We start from the raw sequence: 19570 nt of genomic DNA, 5'->3' as shown, positions 1-19570 counted from the left end.
TTTATGTACGGTACCAGCTAGCTGTACTGCAGGTGGTAAACCTTAGAATACATTTTCCCCTGCTGTAACATCTTAGAGGCAGGCAGCACCCTCTTCTGGGCTTAATCCAAAGGCTTCTGACTTACTGAGATGTTAAGCATGACAGTACCAAAAAATAAGATAAAAAAAATCTACATGTCTTTTTTAAGGCTGGTGACTGCCTCTGTACTGCCCCCTTCTGGATCTTCCTCCTAGCTTTACTTCAGAAATATAAATTATTTTCCACTCCAGCAAATGCTAGGAAGCTACCGTGACTCTGTGTCCCTTTGCACCTTACAATGTAAAGGTGGGCCTTTAAAATGTTTCATGTGTACATGTAAAAATGTACATTACCACCATGCCTGATGTGTGCTTAAAGGTAAAGGTAAAGGGACCCCTGACTGTTAGGTTCAGTCGTGGACGACTCTGGAGTTGCGGAGCTCATCTCGCTTTACTGGCCAAGGGAGCCGGTGTACAGCTTCCGGGTCATGTGGGCAGCATGACTAAGCTGCTTCTGGCAAACCAGAGCAGCACACGGAAATGCCGTTTACCTTCCCGCCGGAGCGGTACCTATTTATCTACTTGCACTTTGACGTGCTTTCGAACTGCTAGGTTGGCAGGAGCTGGGACCGAGCAACAGGTGCTCACCCCGTCGCGGGGATTTGAACCGCTGACCTTCCAATCAGCAAGCCCTAGGGTTACAGGTATGTTATTTGGATGCACTCGAAGTTGGGAGCAGTTCCCATTGCCCGAAAAAGGGCTTATGCATCAATGTACTGTGGGAATTCACCCTAATGGTAGTAATTGAGCCTCTGGCTATGTTGCCCTAGGGTGATTCCAGGGCAGTCCCTTTAGTGCTGCTGAGACACGGAATGAAAAACGCGGATGTTCTGCACATCACTTAATAGCACACCGCAATGTCCTTCCCCCATGGGCACGTCTTCAGTGAGGTCTACTCAGACTTAAGTCCAGTTCAGCAAACGCCCTTCTTAATGCCAAGCCTCCTGTTTGTAAATCCAGCTGCTGCTTAGTACTTTCTTCCTTTTTGTGTGGATCCAGCTGGGGAAATAGTGATGAATTCCCCACCCCACCCCAGTTTGGCCCTTGAATGGCCTCTCTGAATTGCCCCCTGTCATTTTCTCTTCCTGTGTTGCTGAGTGGGTGGGGGGAAGCTTTAACTACTGACTTTAGCTTCATTGTTTGTCCCCCCCCCCCGTTTTAATGGCAAAATTTAACTCTAGCGATAGCAAAATAGTACTTTCAAAAGAAAAAGAGAACATCAATAATGAAACCCCCCCTGTCCCCATCCCACCAGGAAAGGAACTGCAAAACCCGATGTCCAAGGCTCAAATAAATTGAGGAACAGCCACCACAGTTAGGTAAGGTAAAGGTACCCCTGACCATTAGGTCCAGTCACACACTTTGACGTGCTTTCGAACTGCTAGGTGGACAGGAGCCGGGACCGAGCAACGGGAGCTCACCCCATTGAGGGGATTCAAACTGCTGACCTTCCAATTGGCAAGCCCTAGGTTCTGTGGTTTAACCCACAGCGCCACCCGCGGTTAGGTAGGAAGCTGCAATTCTGGCATTCCCAAAAAGCACCAGAGCAGGGATTGTAGTGTCCTCCAGATGCCACTGGAGCACAGTTCCTATCATCCCTGGACATTGGCCATGCTGGCTGGGGCAGATGGGAGTTGGAGTCCATCCATACCCGGAGAGCACCGCTTTGGCTACCCCTACCTCAGAGCAATGCTACATCATGGGATTGTGGAACATCAAAATGCTCTGCAGCTCACAGGGTCCTGGATTGTGAATTGTGGGTCTGCCAGGGCTTTGCTACAAACCCACTCAGACTTGAGAATTGGGGGTGGGGGTGGAGGACGATGACGACCCACCATTCTAAGAAGTTAGTAGGCCAAGGAAGGGGAAGGAAGAGTACTTGATCAGAAGAATGAAAGGGAGAAATGAAGGTCAAGAGTTAGATGTCTGAGAGGGGGAGGAAAAGTGCAAGAGGGGCATATAGAGTTAGAAACGGCAGAGTTGAGGTGGGATAGTCATACGCTGATCTGAAATAAGCTGTTTTTTTCTGTGGGACTCTAGTAAAATATAATATGCAATGATGATGATGTTGCTAACGTACAAAATGTACATTTTGTACATTTGACTGCAGGCCTCTTGTAAAGTTATAATAATACTATAGAAAATAGAGTCCTCACAAAGAGAGCATATCAAATATTAATGGATGTTAACACTATCTCGGTCAATGATATCATGTTGCATTATGAAATATGCTAGAACTACATGGTCAAACACCAACAGCTTTGTTTTTGCAATCTATTGCAGCCTAACAGGGTGTCCCTAACTTGGGAGGGGGAGAGAGAAGACCTGAAAGGCAGGACAAAACTGTTATCAATATAGGATGTAGCATTTTACATTGAAATATGAGACAATCCTGCATTACACAGAACACATGGCAACTTTAGAGTCTTCTGTTTCTTCTTCCCTTGGAGAGATCCAAACCTACTTTCTCCTCAGCTTTTGGGGAACCTTCTTTCTGAGCTGCCTACAAACCAATTTTCTCCCTAATCTGGTGAGAGTTTATGTCCTGTTTATCTATCACAGTCTTTCTGGAAATATAGAGGCGGCGGTGGCGGGGGGGGGGGGGGGAGACGACACATAGCTCAGTGGTAGAGCATCTGCTTTGCGTGCAAAAGGTTTGATTTCTGGTGTCTCCAGGCAGGACTAGGAAGACACCCCTTTCTCAAATCCTGAAGAGCAGCTGCCAAGTCAGAGCAGACAACCCTGAGCTAGATGGACCAAGGTGTTGACTGTGGTACAAGGTAGCTTCCTAGGATTTCTATTTTCCGTAATATTCTGAACTACAAAGCAAAAGAACGTACAACACCTGGACACAAGCAACACGCAGCTTGCTCTACTCTAGCTTTATCTGTTTGATATTTAGATCTCCCTTTGCCCCCATTGCTGCGTATGGGATTGCCAGCAAGGCAAGCCGTGAATAAAGCATAATAACTAGAAAGAGAAAGGCAGCTTCCTGCTTCGGTTTGCCGGAACCATTTGAGATAATCAATTGCAGGATCACAGGCTTCTTCCTCTGCGATAGGAAGGAGCTGTGTCACTCCCATGCCCTTGTCAGACTGACACAGGCCCATCAGCCGGCTTTGTTAAGTAGCATCCTGCTTGCATTCCTGCCCTGCCTCCCAGTGTTCTCATTTGAGAGGAAGCAATTCTCCCCTCCCCTGCACTTAATAGGTCCTTTCCTGCCCCTGATGGCAGCCTCAGGCAGCAGCAGCAGCTTCCTAAATCACTTTGAATTGATTTCAAGCCTTGGCACTGAGGGTGGGCTTCAGGGCCCCCTAATCCTGCTGAGCAGGAAGGCTTTAATAGGAAAATGTTGTTTGGCTGAAAGTTAGAAGGTCAAATAAACCCAGTCCAGAGACAATCGTACTATTTTATCTGCTGAACAAACTACTTTCCTTTCCTCCCCTCCCCTCTTACCACCAGCTCCTTGCAACATTTGCTTTGCTTTTGACAAGGGTCTTATGTTTGGTTAGGGGGGTTTATGGTGATGAGGGATTTGAATGTGTCTCTCTGTTGTTGTTGTTGTTGGTATTGTTGTTGCATGGAGTCCTTTTGCCATCAAACGCCAGTTCAGTTTTAATGCTGTGATGGTCTGCTTTTCAGGTCCCCCCCACCCCACTAAGAATCAAAGGAGACAAGCTGCTTCAGGCACTCAGCTACACACACACACACACACACACACACACACACACACACACACGCACACACAGAGAGAGAGAGAGAGAGAGAGAGAGAGAGAGAGAGAGAGAGAGAGAGAGAACAAAATTTTAAAAATTCCTTCCAGTAGCACCTTAGAGACCAACTAAGTTTGTTATTGGTATGAGCTTTCCTGTGCATGCACACTTCTTCAGATAACTTCTTCAGAGAGAGAGAGTTGGCAGGTGGATACAGGTTGCTAAATTCCATGGCATTTTATTTTTTTTACTTGTCATAATGAAATCATCAGCATCAACCAAGAGTGGCTGGGGCAACCTAGTCAGATGGGCGGGGTACAAATAATAAAATTCTTATTATTAGGATGTCCTCAACACTCCCATGACAACTTTCCATGCAGCACGGAGAAGCTAAGGTGGAAGGACTGCAAAATCTATCATTATTTATTATTTATTTATACCCCACCCGTCTGGCTGGGTTTCCCCCGCCACTCTGGGAGGCTTCCAACAAATACCAAAATACATTAAAATATCACAGATTAAAAACTTCCCTAAACAGGGCTGCCTTTAGGTGTTTTCTAAATGTCAGGTAGTTGTTTATCTCCTTGACCTCCGATGGAAGGGCGTTCCACAGGGTGGGCGCCACTACCAAGAAGGCCCTCTGCCTGGTTCCCTGTAGCTTTGCTTCTCGCAGTGAGGGAACCGCCAGAAGGCTCTCGGTGCTGGATCCCAGTGTCCGGGCTGAACAATGGGGGTGGAGACGCTCCTTCAGGTATATAGGACCGAGGCCGTTTAGGGCTTTAAAGGTCGGCACCAACACTTTGAATTGTACTCGGAAACGTACTGGGAGCCAATGTAGGTATCTTAGGACCAGTGTTATGTGGTCTCGGCGGCCGCTCCCAGTCACCAGTCTAGCTACCGCATTCTGGATTAACTGCAGTTTCCGGGTCACCTTCAAAGATAGCCCCACGTAAAGCGCATTGCAGTAGTCCAAGTGGGAGATAACTAGAGCATGCACCACTCTGGTGAGACAGTCTGCGGGCAGGTAGGGTCTCAGCCTGCGTACCAGATGGAGCTGATAAACAGCTGCCCTGGACACAGAATTAACTGTGCCTCCATGGACAGCTGTGAGTCCAAAATGACTCCCAGGCTGCGCACCTGGTCCTTCAAGGGGACAGTTATCCCATTCAGGACCAGGGAGTCCCCCACACCTGCCCCCCAAAAACAGTAATTCTGTCTTGTCAGGATTCAACCTCAATCTGTTAGCCGCCATCCATCCTCCAACCACCTCCAGACACTCACACAGGACAGAACCCTGAGGCACCACACAAGTGAGAGCCCAGGGGTCCGAACACTCATCCCCACCACCACTTTCTGAACACGGCCCAGGAGGAAGGAGCAGAACCACCGTATGACAGTGCCCCCAGCTCCCAACCCCTCTAGACAGTCCAGAAGGATGTTATGGTTGATTGTATCAAAGGCCGCTGAGAGATCCAGCAGAACTAGGAAACAGCTCTCACCCTTGTCCCTAGCCCGCCGGAGATCATCAACCAGCGCGACCAAGGCAGTTTCAGTCCCATGATGACGCCTGAATCCCGATTGGAAGGGATCCAAATGGTCCGCATCCATATCAGTTCAGTTTTGTAGGTTGAATCCTGGGAGACCTTCATCTACCCACAAGAAGAGATGCATTTGTTAGAGCAACGTTGTGGCATCCAGGGATCGCTCCCTTTGCAGAAACCATGTCATGGCAAAAGCTGTGAATCCAGAGAAGTTGATCTGCAGTCTACTATTCAGCATGTCATTTCCTGTATATGGGTAACATGGCCACATGGAAGCTATTATCTCCAAATTTACATTCTTCTCTAACTAGCGGCAGCATTTGTGTATAAACACACACACACACACACACACACACACACACACACACACACACACACACACACATTGGAGAGTGTTAGATGTATTCAAACACTCATATGTACACACACACACACACACACACAGAAAAGGTCTTTATGATTAGGGTGGGAGAGGGAAATCAGTTGTGTGTTCTTCCTCAGATCAGAGGACAGCTGGTCAATTACACATTGCAAAAAAAGAGGATATGTCTCACCAAACAAGAGAAATAATTCCTATAATTTAAACAGAAATACAAGACACCTCACCATAGTGGGTAAGAGTAGAGATGACTTGTGTGGCTACTTAGTCACCTGCCCAGTTGCTAACTGGGTGAGCAATGTCAAGGCCGCTGCCCTCCTTTCTTGTGGTTCTTTATCTTTAAACTAAAGCAGACAGCCCTTAAAATAGAAGACTTCCTTAAATAGAACAGCCCTTCAGATAGGGGACAGCTTCAAACAGAGGGCTGTCCTCTGTAAAGTAGACAACATGGCCAACCTCCTAGCAGGGACAGATTTAGGGCTCTGTGATAGGTGTGCATGCACTGGGCACTGAGCAGAGGAGGGGCTTTGTCTCAAAGCGAGGTGCTGGGCTTTGGAAAGGAGGCATGAAGGCACTGAGGGTCCTAGAGCCCTCATACCTTCTTCCCAAAGCCAGGATCTCCTTACCTGCCTTCAGAGAAGGCAGTGCAAGAGCTGGGACTGGGGGGCACATGCCAAATTTTAGAATCACACAGGCTGCCATAATGCCCAAGTCAGCCTCTGCTCCTAAATGATCAACTAACTCAATCCAGCAACATAGATTTACTGTAGTTCTCCAAAGAACTGAAATCCCATAGTTGTCTTAAAAACCTCTTTCTATGTTAGGCTTCCTTGTTTAGATTTGGTGGATGGCTTTGGTATATAACAAAAGGTGTCACAACATGTTTGTTTGTTTGTTTGTTTGTTTGATTAATGTAATGCTTGCCTTCACCACATTCTTATGAATCTACCTGTCCTGCAAGTGGAATGGTGACTGGACCACCTTCAGCAAAGATTGGGAGAGGAAATGTGATCTTCTTTAGAGAGAGAGAGAGAGAGAGAGAGAGAGAGAGAGAGAGAGAGAGAGAGAGAGAGAGAGAGAGAGAGAGAGAGAGAGAGAGAGATAGGATTCTACACTAGCAGGAGAAGGGCTGTAGCTCAGTCAGTGGCAGAGCATCCAAATAACAACAACAACAACAAAAATAAAATCAAGAAATATTAGAAAAGAACCATAGTTCCTTATTTGATGTGGGGAATTACATTTTGTGTATTTGATGCATAGCCCTCCAGCCAGCCTCCATCTAACCCCAAGCTCATCACTGCTTTTATTTTCAGATCTGGAAGATACTCTCTGTTTTTCTGGTGGTGTGGTACCCTACATTTAAACAATTTGGGTATTGCTTATCAGATTGCAGTCTGTTCCCACTGGAGAGGCATGGATATGGAGAAGGGAAGGCTGAAAGTAAAGGTCTGACTATCAACAGATGCAAGAGCATCAGGCTCTTAGGCAAAGGGCCCCGAGGAGAAGGCAAGCTGGGGGGAAACGAGATGGGTTGGGAAGGATGGAGTGAAAGAAACTCATGGAAGTCCAGGTAGAAAAGACAGATTGGAGGGGTAAGGGTGACAGACATTGAGAAAAGTACTGGGAGGAGAGTGTGGATATTATGAGAGGAAACATGGAAGGTTGTGGTAGGAGATTGCTGGGCTGGTACAAGTAGCATTAGGGGAATATTACAAACCACAGGAAATGTGCGTGAAGGGAAAATGAATGCAAGCACTGACCCAACACTCTGTCTCCTCCAAGATTTTCTGCATGTGGTCTTTGGGCCTGTTTAATTTCCTTTCCTCCTGACAGCCGAGACTGTATACTGTACTGGTTTCTATCCCTTCCAAAGTCTGCTTATAACCTGGAAGACTTGAGAAAGAAATGCGAAGATTCTTGCTTCCTGCTTTGGGGAGGCAGTAGGCTGTGAATGCAAAAAGGTCAGGTGTGATGAGGAGAAATGGGTGGGAGTGGAGGCTTTCTATTGTGTGTGACAGAAAACAGAAGCTGTAGAACTGGATGAGGAACTCCCCTCCATTTTCCTAAAAAAAACAAAACAAAAACCATAGAGGGCGTCTCTAGGGAAGGTAGAGGGAGCCCCTTTCTGGTTCCTCTTGAGACTGACCTGAGTGTTACAGTTGTTACATGCACTGCTCCATGCTTACCACATCACTGAATAGCCACTGTGCAGGCCAGCATCTCAGTGTAGCGACTGTAACATGTAGACCACCATACCTCAGATTGTGTCTTCCTTGGACTAAGAATCACCTTGTATGTGGAGGTGTTGTCACCAGTAATGATCAGTCGTCTCTCTTTCCCACCTTCAAAATGTTTTATTGGGAAGCTTAAAATGCATTTTCTCTTCACCTGCTTGTCTATTAGCCGGTATACATCGCCCGACAAAATTTTCTCTTGACAGACCACCGGAATTATTTGTGGACTATTTGAAGGCCTGGTACGCTAGGAATGAAAAGTTGGAATTTTTCAACATAAGAAATAATTAATGCTGTCATCGGCTGAGATGCAGCTATTATCATTGTACTTTATCGTGGCAAAATATGCGCTTAAAGGCATAAACTAGTTGGTAACCTGCTTGTGAAACCACGATTAGTTCAATATATGTTTACACATGTAAGGGACGAGCACACTCATGGATTGCCCCTTCAGTATGAATGCACCCACCCATTCATGCTTTTTTACTCCTGTGAAAAGGGACCGACATGTACACACGTTAGGCACTTTCACAAGAGCAGGGAGACTCTGCTGGGAAGACTCATTACACACCCACATGAGGTCAAACACTTGGCTACCTAGGCATAGCTTGTGAAGGTAATTCAGTTTCCCCATGTGCACATTCACTGAGTAGCCCTAGAGAGGTCATTCTGTGAGTTGCCAGCTGTTTTCTAAAATGGCTCCTGTGCCTTTAACGGGTGCATGAGACACAGAACAATTCAGCTGCTACAGTTTCAGGGGGCAAGCGGGGGGGGGGGGGAGAGAGAGAGATTCAGATACTGTATTGGGCTTTCTGTTTGCCCCACAACTGCTAAAGGAACAGGAGCCCTGAAGGAAAAAAGTAAGCAACCCATATCTTTCATTGCAAATGGTCCTCAAGAGCAGGTAAGGGAAACACACCCATTCCAAGCTTAGGGCTAATTTAACTCCTAAGGCTTAGCTGGAGAAAGAGAGGCCTCTTTTTTTCATTGCCCCTAGATAGCCTCCCATATATAGGCTGAACAGATATCTGGACCAGCTCCATTTAGGTGGATGTTTTGTGGGCATCCGACTGCAGAAAGCTGACCTGTAAGAAATCACACACACACACACCATAGCTGCCAAGTTATCCCTTATTTTAAGGGATTTTCCCTTATGCTGAATAGGCTTCCTCGTGAGAAAAGGGAAAACTTGGCAGCTATGACACACACACCCCTCTGCAGGGCTTGCCAATCCGCTTGAAGTTCTCTGAGTATAGGACCCAGTAATTCTGTCTCTGTGTTCCTTTTCTACAGATTGTTTATTCATCCTCATTATTCAGTTACCAGCTTGTCATGGGCTTTGGAGCTGCAATTTTTTGTCCAGCCAGCTTTTTCTTTATTACACTGAGGGGCCCTCTCTATCCTGGGGCTGTGGGAGGATGTGTTAACCTCTCTGCAAGAGTTACATTCCAAACATCCTGTGCTGCTGCAGTCCCGTTCAGTTTTTTCCCTTCAGGTGCTTGAAGATCCTCTACCCTCCAACACCCTCCTCCTGTTCTCCATTCATACAAAATATACTCTACTCCAGGCATGTCAAACCTGCGGCCCTCCAGATGTTTTGGCCTACAACTCCCATGATTCCTAGCTAGCAGGACCAGTGGTTGGGGAAGATGGGAATTGTAGTCCAAAACATCTGGAGGGCTACAGGTTTGACATGCCTGCTCTACTCACTTTCTTACCTTCCCCTTCAGCCCAGCAGCTTGAGAACTATCCTGACCCCCCTCCCCATTTGCCATCGTTAACTGATATTTAGTTCTGATAATCTATTAAATCAATTTTTTAAAAGGAAGGTTTTGTCATCTTTCATCTCTTCATCTGAGCTGGAGGAGGGATAAAACTCCTTAAAACCGTGTATGGCCATATTCCAGCGCAGATTTAAGCAGCCTTAAACCCATTGAAATTGATGGGCTTAGGCAGGCTTAAGTCCATGTTGGATAATTTGTGGCCTATAGTTTTAGCTGGCAGCGCTGTTCTCTCCTGTTCATCCATCTGGAGCAATTACTGGGGATTATTTTCCAGGCAGGAGTGTTGACATTTCCCCCCAGTTGGGTGTCAAGTATACACGTGAGGTTAGCAATAGCCAGGCTTCAGATGTTTAATGAAAGGAATGCCCTGAGGTTAATGAGGTGCTGGGAAACAGCAGAACTAAATCCGATATTACCGTTTTCCAGCTTTCGGATTTAATTAGAAACTCCAATCACCTGTGCACACAGACATTTCTGTTTGCACCCAATTGGCAACCTGGTTCTTTGAAAGAGGTGTGTGTGTGTGTGTGTTATGGTAGCAAAACCTGACTATATATGCTGGTTAGCTGTAGATGGCCCATGAACTAGTTCTAGCAGTTTCTCGTGCCATGTTCCAAATCTGTTAACCTCTGAATGACTACAGTACTGTATCTCCCTTTCATAAAGACTTCCTTGCACTTTCCTTTGCCTTTTCCCTGTGGCACTTAAAGAGTTCCATTTCAGTTTTAGTGCACGCTTTTGGTCCTTTGCAAAAGTTGCTGCTACTGTGTCCTTGCACTTCTTTTAATCCCTGGGCTTCCAGCTATTATCCATCAAAATTAAGCCACTCCAGCATCAGGTTAATGGATGTGAACCTTACCTAGGTGAATGAATGATGGAGTTAAATGCTAAGTCGTTTATGTGTAAGGATGGCTCATATCCAAGAGGGCTAAGATATTTGGATACCTGCTTTCAAGCTGCACTGCAGAACCGACAGGTGCATATACACACAATCACAAGTGTCCTGATGGAAAAGGATAATCTAACTCTTCTAGCCAAAAAATAACTGCACTGTTGAATGAGGTGATCCATGTTTTTGCTGCTTAAGCATTTTTGAAAACATGCCTAGAGTCTGCATACATGTATCGCTTTGATCTACTCAGAATAAAGTTGTCTCAGCTCAAGGAAGACACAGAACAGGTTGTAGGATGGATTCTGCACCATTTCAAACCACAGGTTTTATTGACTATTCCTCTATATAAACAAAGCAAAAATGGGCATACAGAAAAGCAGAGGTCAGGGGCAAGGGTTCTTATCTAGCCTTCTCCTGAGAAACCATTTTCTTTGTTTAAGGATGTATTGTCATGGAGAAGTTTTCATCCGTGGCCAGAGGTTCCCCATCCTTGTTTTATTGTATAATTATAGCACAACGTTGTTGCTTTGGGATTGCCATTTGTTCCAATCTGTTGCAAAAGAGCAGGTTTTACCTCGGAAAGGAGCAGGACAAGGAGAAAATTGCTCGGATCCGCATTTTCTAGGCAGGTTACAAGTAGAAGCACGGACAAGCTCATGGTCAGTTCCTGTCCCAGCGGTTTGTATAAGACTGTATGGAAGGAGCATAAACAGAGCAGAGAAGCTCCTCTTGATTGGATTACATCAGATGAGAGTCTCCAGCAGGCCAGGTGGAGCAAATGCACATAGAAAAGACAGCTGGACATTTCAACAGAAACAATTAATCCCCGGAGAGGATGACGACTGGGAACAGAGAAGAAGTAAGCGAGAAGAAAATTTGGCAGGAGTTTACAAACAGAAGAAAAACAGAATGGTGGGAAAGAAACACTGATCTCATTTGACAAACGAAGTGCTTGCTGCAATGTAGTACTGTTGAATTGTATCTTATAGAAGTAAGAAAAACAAAACGAAACCCTGCACGCACACACTGGAGAAAAGAAGTTTCCAGCAAATAAGAAAGTGCCTTGTGAATCAGAGGCATATTTCTTGCAGACTCTGGTTCTGTGGAACTCTGTTCCTTTGCTGAGGAAAAGTTTCTATCTTGGGACAGGAACGGATTTCCTGAATTGTCCTCTGTCCAAGAAATAACAACATACCCTTCCTTTAGCTGCTATCCTGGAAATACCTCCCACATGCTAAGACTAGAGACAGGATGTTAGGTAAACTGGACTTGCACCCTGACACGTTCCCCCCCCCTTTTTGGAAATACTTGGTGGGTAGGCTTTGCTCAAGCTCAGGATAGGAACATGGGGAACAGCCTTATGCTCAGTCAGACCCCTGACACATCTCGGTCAGGACTGTCTAACCATGGGTAGGCAAACTAAGGCTTGGGGGCCGGATCCGGCCCAATCGCCTTCTAAATCCGGCCTGCGGATGGGGCCAGGAATCAGTGTGTTTTTACATGAGAAGAATATGCCCTTTTATTTAAACTGCATCTCTAGGTTATTTGTGGGGCCTGCCTGGTGTTTTTACATGAGTAAAATGTGTGTTTTTATTTAAAATGCATCTCTGTGTTATTTGTGGGGCATAAGAATTTGTTCATTTCCCCTCCCAAAATATAGTCCCTACCTGGGTATTGAGCCTGGGACTTTCTGCATGCGGAACAGATCACCACTGAGCCCCGGGCCAGACTAAGACCACCATAGTCTGATCTGAAATCCTTCCTGTTCACAAATACCAGGCTAGTGATGCTGGGAAGCTTTTCCTCGTTGCATGCAGCTTAACTCACACCCTTGCGATATCTGGAGCTAGTGCTTAGAATGTGAGGGACCCAGGTCTGGGGCAATTATTCCAAGTTGTTTTGGGTGGGCTTATTGGCACAGGTGGCTGTCATTTTCCTCCCCTTAAAAATGTGAGTATTGCAATGGAAGACGGTTCCTCCAACATCTTGGCACTGAATGTAGTGGTCCTCTGAGGGCACTAGGAGAAGGGGACAACAGAGGACAAGATGGTTGGACAGTGTTCTCAAAGCTACTAACATGAGTTTGACCAAACTGCGGGAGGCAGTGGAAGACAGGAGTGCCTGGCGGGCTCTGGTCCATGGGGTCACAAAGAGCTGGACACAACTAAACAACTAACAACAACAAGCTGCTGAGGGATAGACCTGCCCTCTATGCATTTGTCTAAGCCAAATCTCTCTCCACCCCTTGCACCTATGGTTGTTATATGATCCCTGTCCGATACCAAAGCAAGAAAATAATCAGACACAAGAACGCATCCCTGCAAAAAGGCCACTATTTAATCCATTGAGGAATATGATTAGCAAATGGGCCAAAGGATTTCAGAAACCTGCAGTGATAGTTTAGGAGCAGATGGTTCCATGGGTAACACAGAATGCCCTATGTCTGGGTTTGTGCTGGAACCAAGTGTGACTTTTTGGAAACACTCAAGTAATGACATGAACAACCCTTACTGGTGTGAGATGTAGGAACTGACAGTGGGGAAGCACTGAGGGTATCCTTTGGTAGTGCCAGATATGTTGAAATACAACAGAAAACAGATTGCCAGCAAATTAGTGTATTACAAAAGCTTTGATTTGAGCACTTTTAGCCAATTGATTTTTGTTTTTTGATGCACTTTAAATTTTCTATTGTATGCTTTTATAACAAAGTATGCCACTTTGAGACATGTTTGTAGTAAGCGACAATTAATGTAATTAGTAGTGATAAAAATAAAACTCGGGAAAGGCAGAATGTTTAATCAGAAGTTAATCTGATTTGCTGCTGTGGAAAACACACTGGGAAATCCGGAAATAGGAACAGCAAGATAGAATAGTTTGCCTCCCCTTGGAACTAAGAACTGTGGCCTGCCAAATATATAGCTGGTCAAGCAGCTTTTGAAATGCAGTAAAATAATACAGATTACTAATACCTAGGGAAGAAAGTGATTCATCTGTCATTTTGCAACTGGTCAATTTGCAATTGTATCCCCAAACCACTCTAGAATGTGCAGGTGTTACATTCAGATGTTATGTCTATTAGTCTTGGCCTCTCCTTCAGCATAGAGCTATGCCTGTAATGTAGGCAGATAAACAGGCTCTTTTGAGAAATGATGCTGAATGCATATAGCTGGGGATAGGGGATGGGGTGGTTCGGTCAGGGCCAAAGTGCATTATTTTGCTCCCACTTTTGTGTGTTTAGTCAACATTGAATGCAGCATCTCTACAGCCTCTATAATGATCTAGATTCTAGAGTAATGGCACGCAAACAGGCCCACCCTTCAAAATCGTGGAAATCAATGGAATTCAAAGAGGTCGAGAAACCTGGGATATGACCTGCAAATCACAACAAGGTTCCATCTTACAAGGATAGAGAAAAGTGCAAGTTCTCTTAGGAGGTCGTTGGAAATTCGGTCATTTAACCACACAGTCATTGTATGCAGTTAAGCTGGTTGTTTTTTATGTCTGCGGTAAGTAAATGAAATATGAAACATGTGGCAAAGTATGACTACAGATGAACAATGAATTCCTATCACACTTATGTACAGTAAATCTGCTCCCTAGGGAAATCTGCTTTCTACCAGAGCTCCTTGCCCCCACCACTCCCCCCAAACACCAGGCAACCAGAGAGCACGTTGTTCATTGGTTCTGACATAGCTTGTCATGTTACAGTGACTGGTGGAATAAAGCCCCATCAGCCTGGAGCACCAAGCCCAGCTGCAACACTCATCCTAACTGGGGGCTGTACCTACCCATAAGCAGTGTTAGCCTTTATCACATGGCCTGTGGGCCTTGCAACTCCAGTTCTTTGGTTTGCCTGGGATTTTCTGGGGCTCAATAGACTGCGCTGGTCTCGAGGGGTGTGGCAAAGTGTCACATCAGCACACTGCAGACCAAATCTTTAATGCCACATTGAAATCAGCAGGATTTTGGCTCATGGTTAAATTTTCATTGGTTCCAACTGGAGCTACATTTGTATATAAACGCTCCACTGTGTTTTTATATTTGTTCTGTGTTTGCTCATTTTCCTTGCCAAAGTATTCAAGATCTTTTGGATTCATTTTAATTCCTGGTGTGCCTTTGTCTTATGCAGTGCTTTTTTTCTCTAAAAAAAAATGTTTAGGGGTACTTTCATTTTCCTACTCATATTGAAATACTGCCCCTCAACGATGCCAAACTTAGATTCACAAAATGTTCAGGGGTATGCGTGCCCCTGCATCCCCCCAGAAAAAAAGCACTGGTCTTATCTAATATACACAATATTGATTGTCTACAGTTAAAAATGGCCTAACAACGTAGATTGTATACAGTCTTATTAATAAATAAATATATATTACAGAAATATTACCAAGAACCAGAGCAATGTTACTTTTTAAGAAGCAAGGATCCTGGTACTATAAGCACACAGTTAAATTTGTTTTAAATAATAGGATAGCTTCAGCATTGTTGGTTATGATTCCATGTGATACACAAGGATTATGAAAAAGCTGTCTGGAAGTTAGATCATATTGTTTAAATGCGGGTTTCAGAAAAAGGGGAGCTTTGCTATATATATGACTGTAGAAGCTGAACACCAATGTACGTTCTGTTGTATGACTATTAAGTGACTTGGTTCATGTTGGAGGCAGTGCATCTGAGATGCCTGTGTACTCTGCTTGTATACATGCATGTTTTATGGAATTGCTTTGCAACTTTTTTTTTCATCTCCCACATCTTTTTCATGTTCCCCAGCAGGAGGGAGAATCAAAGGAAAGGAAAGGGAAAAGTCTACTGGCTGCTTCGTTCTAAGGAACCTATTTTGCTACGTGGGGAAACTATCTAATCGGGTGAAACTGGCAGGGGAAGGAAGAGGATTGCCTTTTGACCATAATGAGTCCGTGGTCCCAGTTTGCTTTTCCCATTCTTCTTCAGGCCGACAAACCAGTTTTTATCTGCATGCATCTTTGATGTGTAGGTATTGTAATGGTTTTCTTCCATCCTCTCCAGGAACAAACACTCTTCCGCTGGCAACTGCTGAAGGGGAGAGAGAGAAAGAGAGAGAGAGAGATTGGATGGCCATCTGTCATGGATGCTTTAGCTGAGATTCCTGCATCACAGAGGGTTGGACTAGATGACCCTCAGGGTCCCTTCCAACTCTACAACTCTGTGATTCTGTGTTGATCCATGTGATTGGGAAACCTGGATGGAACATAGGAAGCTACCTTATAGCAAATCGGCCCATTGGTCAATCTAGCTCAGCGTTGATCCGTCTGACTGGCAGTAAAGCTCCAGTATTTTGTCAGCCTAGCCCAGTGATGGGCAACCTTTTGAGCTTGGTGTGTCAAAATTCGCCAAAAAACCGAGCATAACTCAGGTGGTGTGTCACTTCGAGAAAAAAACCATAATTTCGCGATATTTATAGTTTAAATAACAAAAATGTATAATTGTAATATATAACTGTATTTAATAAACAAAAAACTAATTATTTAACCTAACCAAACCCAAAACCCCTTATTTAGTGCCCAGAGTTGTTGAGCTTTTGGGGGGAGCTGCTGACCAAAGTTTTGGAGGTTTTTTTGGGGGGTGCAAAAGTTGCTTAGCTTTTTGGGGGGTGCCCCAAAGCTGCTGTGCTTTTTGGGGGGGGGGGAGAGAGAACAGAAATAAATGACGAATAATACCTTTGCTGGAACTAGCACGCAGCACCGACCTGCCAAAGCGCCAAAAAATATCAGCACAGAACGGGTTAAAAAATGAACACTGTTATACCCAATCATCGTCTGCCAAAGCGCCAGAAAAAACAGCAAGGAAAGGGTTAAAAAACCAATCTCTGGCTATCAGCAGCAACAACAACAAAAAAGGATCCGGGTTTTAACAGAAGAGACAATGGGTTTTAACAGGGTTTTAACAGCGGAGACAAGCTGTAGGTGAGGAGGAGCGGGAGAACAAATGGGGGGGGATAAAACAACAACAGCGCGAATGGGCCGATGGGGCGCATGCCAGCAGTGAGGGCTCTGCGTGTCATAGGTTTGCCATCACTGGCCTATCCCAATGCTGAGATTGAACCTTGAACCTTCTGCCTGCCAATATGATGCTCTGCCACTGAGCAACAGCCCCTCCCGAAGTGTGAGAGCATCACGCTTGTCCCAAGATGGCAGCACTAACTTTTTGGCTCCACCTACGTATCTGTTGTTCTGCAGGGTTGTTTCTTTTCAGCTCCTTCTGTATCCTTCCACCACTCCAACCTGCTGAGTGAACAGCACATACAACATCTCTGATGCTCGTTTATCTTAGGGTTAAATTTGGCTCAGTGTCGCTAATGGCATCACCCACTGTGATTTGGCCGCTGGAGGAAGAAGCAGCATTGCTCCTTCCAAATACGAAATCCAATATCTGGAAGTATTTTGGAACATCGCTTCTCATTATTTTATTTATTTTTCCAGAAATAAAGCTGGGCAAAATGTGGCAACCCAGCTGCAAAAACAACAAACAAGGTCTATTTGCTGCTTGTGAGCTACAATATATCTGCAAACCTCAAAACCTCCCCCAGTCCCAGTCCCACAGAAACCTCATACTTACCGAGCCATATAAACGGCCATTGGCATCCATGGCTAAGTAGTGCCCAGACTCTGTGCTCTTTATGTACACCTCACCCAAATTTTCCGCACTTAGCAGCAGTTGAACTGCAATAGAAAATAATAAGAAGAACAGCAGCAGGAAGGTAAAGCAGTTGTCCAAAGATGTAGGAAAGGATGTGCTAGCTCCTTGGAGGAAAAAAATGTGGCATGGGTGTAGCAAATGAGACCAGCAGCAAAATATTGCAGTGTGTGGAATGTTTCTTGCTCAGCTTTCCAGTCTTTTGTAAAGTCATGCATTACAAATACCCCTGTTTCCTTATTCTCCGTGGTTGCAAAAAATCCAAATCTGAGTATTTACTATTTTAGTATACCAAATTTAGTATTTTGGTATGACTCCTTTCACATTTCTAGACCTGTCATCAACATTTAATGCCTCCCCTTAAGTATGAACCATCTCACAGAAAAAAGCAAGTTAGAATGACTAGCCCAGTGTGCCAGGACAAAGGTTATGAAGGGGAATATGCACCCATGCCAGAGGTTCTTCAAGTGGCAGGGAGTTATTTTGTTAGATGACTCAATCAGATGAACCATTCCTCTGCTGAAGGAGAACTTGACCACAACCCTCCAGGATCACTTGGGCTGTGCAGTAGCTCTGGATGCACAGCTACAAGTAGATGTGAAAATTGCAGCCAACAGCCATTTATGAAAAAAAGAACTGCTTCCTATGGGAGGTTGGGGTAACGATTCTTAATTCATATTCATGTTGTTGCTGTTGTTTTAAGAAATGTGATCTTGCAAGATAAAAGATGGATGCTGAATCCTCTAATGACTTTGTCTTTGAGAAAAAGTTGGCTGCTCATGGACAACTCATAACAAACACCAAACAGAGAAAGAGAGAGGAAATTACATAATATAGTCAGGGGGAAACTGACCTTATTTATATTAAAATTATTAAACCAATCCTTTATTTTATATAATAAACTCCAGTGGGTAATTTGGGGTCAATAACAATGAGGGGTGTGTTTTTGCCATAGATGTTCATTTGCCACTTTCTCTCTCTGTCTCCCATGATCTTCTTGCTTCCTTTCTCTGCCTCCCATTTTTTTTCTTTACTTCGCTTTAAAAGGGACTCTTAGTGACAATCTGGCAGTGGTGCCACGGGTTCCAATCCACCACCCAATGGCACAGCAACCCTGTTCATGTCTGCTCATTCAGTTCAGCATGACTTTTTCTGAGGTAAGTGTGTTCAGGATTTGCATGTGTGCAAACACACACATATAGAGGGGGGGGGAGAGTGCATGAGAGGAAGGGGTAAAGGAGAAGATTATGTTTCCCTTAGTAGCAACCCATGCCTCATTAAAGAAGACCTCTTCCTACTTTTGTGGCTGTTTTGTGGTGTGAGTGAGAGGATGGACTGCTTATCACCAAAAGAAACGAGATTGCTGTTTGTGCGCATCCTTCCATGTAAATGGGCTCTGCTCACTTCAACAGAGTCAGGGCTCTGGCCCTGTACAAATGTCATTACAAAGATTAGTTCAATAGGTTGTGGAAAGTGAGGGCACCACCCAAGTTTACTTACGTCGTCAGCCCAAGACTTGTCCTCTGTAACTAGGGTTATTCCGCTGGCACATACCCGTTTAAGGAGTTTCCTCTGTAAATATTTTTTCATCAGGATGTCCAAGTTTAATAGCTCATTTACGCTAAGCTCATTTCTGGCACAGGCTAGCAAACATACACCCTTTAGAAAGCAACACTGGCTACACGCAACATTTTTCCGAGGGGGGTGGGGGGAGAAAGCATTGAGAAGACTATAGTGTGCCAGTGATGCATGGTGGGAGGTGTGTGTGTGTTTTCACATGGAGCTAATGCTTTCCCTAGCTCATAGCTGTTCTTCCGCTTACAGCTTGCTGACCTATTAGGGAGTAGGAACCCACCCTTGTTACAACACAGCTAGACACTGGGAAGGCCTGGAAAATCTTTTGCTACCACAAAAACGAAGCAATGGCTACTGTGTTATATGGCCTTTTCAAAAGGATTAGACAAATTCATGGAGGAGAGGACCTTCAGCATCTGGTGGTGGTGGTGGCTAAATGGGACCTCTGTGTACATAAGCAGCATACCCCTCAATACCAGATTATCAGAATACACAATAGAATACACTTCCGGTCTGCTGTGCCGACGAAAGAAGACGCAGGGACTGCGAGCTCCGCAGTCCCCGGCATCGCGGAGGGGGGGGGGGAATTCCGCGGGGCGAGCGGATTCCCCGTAAGAACCTCGGGTAGAGCGTCCCGAAGGCTTAGAGACCAGCGGGCTCCGTTTTCGGGCGATTCCTCTGCTGCCCGGAGACACAGTAGAGTCT

The 19570-nt window shown here is 45.1% G+C and overlaps 1 protein-coding gene across 3 annotated transcripts in view; it reads right to left on the bottom strand.

The window, feature by feature from the left end:
• Positions 1–10909: 10909 nt before the first annotated feature.
• FGF1 (fibroblast growth factor 1) overlaps positions 10910–19570 on the bottom strand; it is a 53460-nt gene continuing 44799 nt past the window's right edge. The window contains exons 4-5 of one of the 3 annotated variants that reach the window (XM_035105367.3): positions 17213–17316; positions 10910–15670 (exon numbers count right to left, since the gene is read on the bottom strand). In XM_035105367.3, coding sequence (XP_034961258.1) covers positions 15476–15670; positions 17213–17316 — 299 coding nt within the window. In that variant the 3' untranslated portion in view covers positions 10910–15475. The remainder of the gene's footprint in view (positions 15671–17212; positions 17317–19570) is intronic. The other 2 variants (XM_088661879.1, XM_060271690.2) reach the window with 2 other exon arrangements.

The sequence above is a fragment of the Zootoca vivipara genome, chromosome 2 (genome assembly GCF_965207765.1).
Source record: "Zootoca vivipara chromosome 2, rZooViv2.hap1.1, whole genome shotgun sequence".
NCBI lineage: Eukaryota > Metazoa > Chordata > Lepidosauria > Squamata > Lacertidae > Zootoca > Zootoca vivipara.
This window is presented reverse-complemented; position numbering and strand designations above follow the sequence as displayed.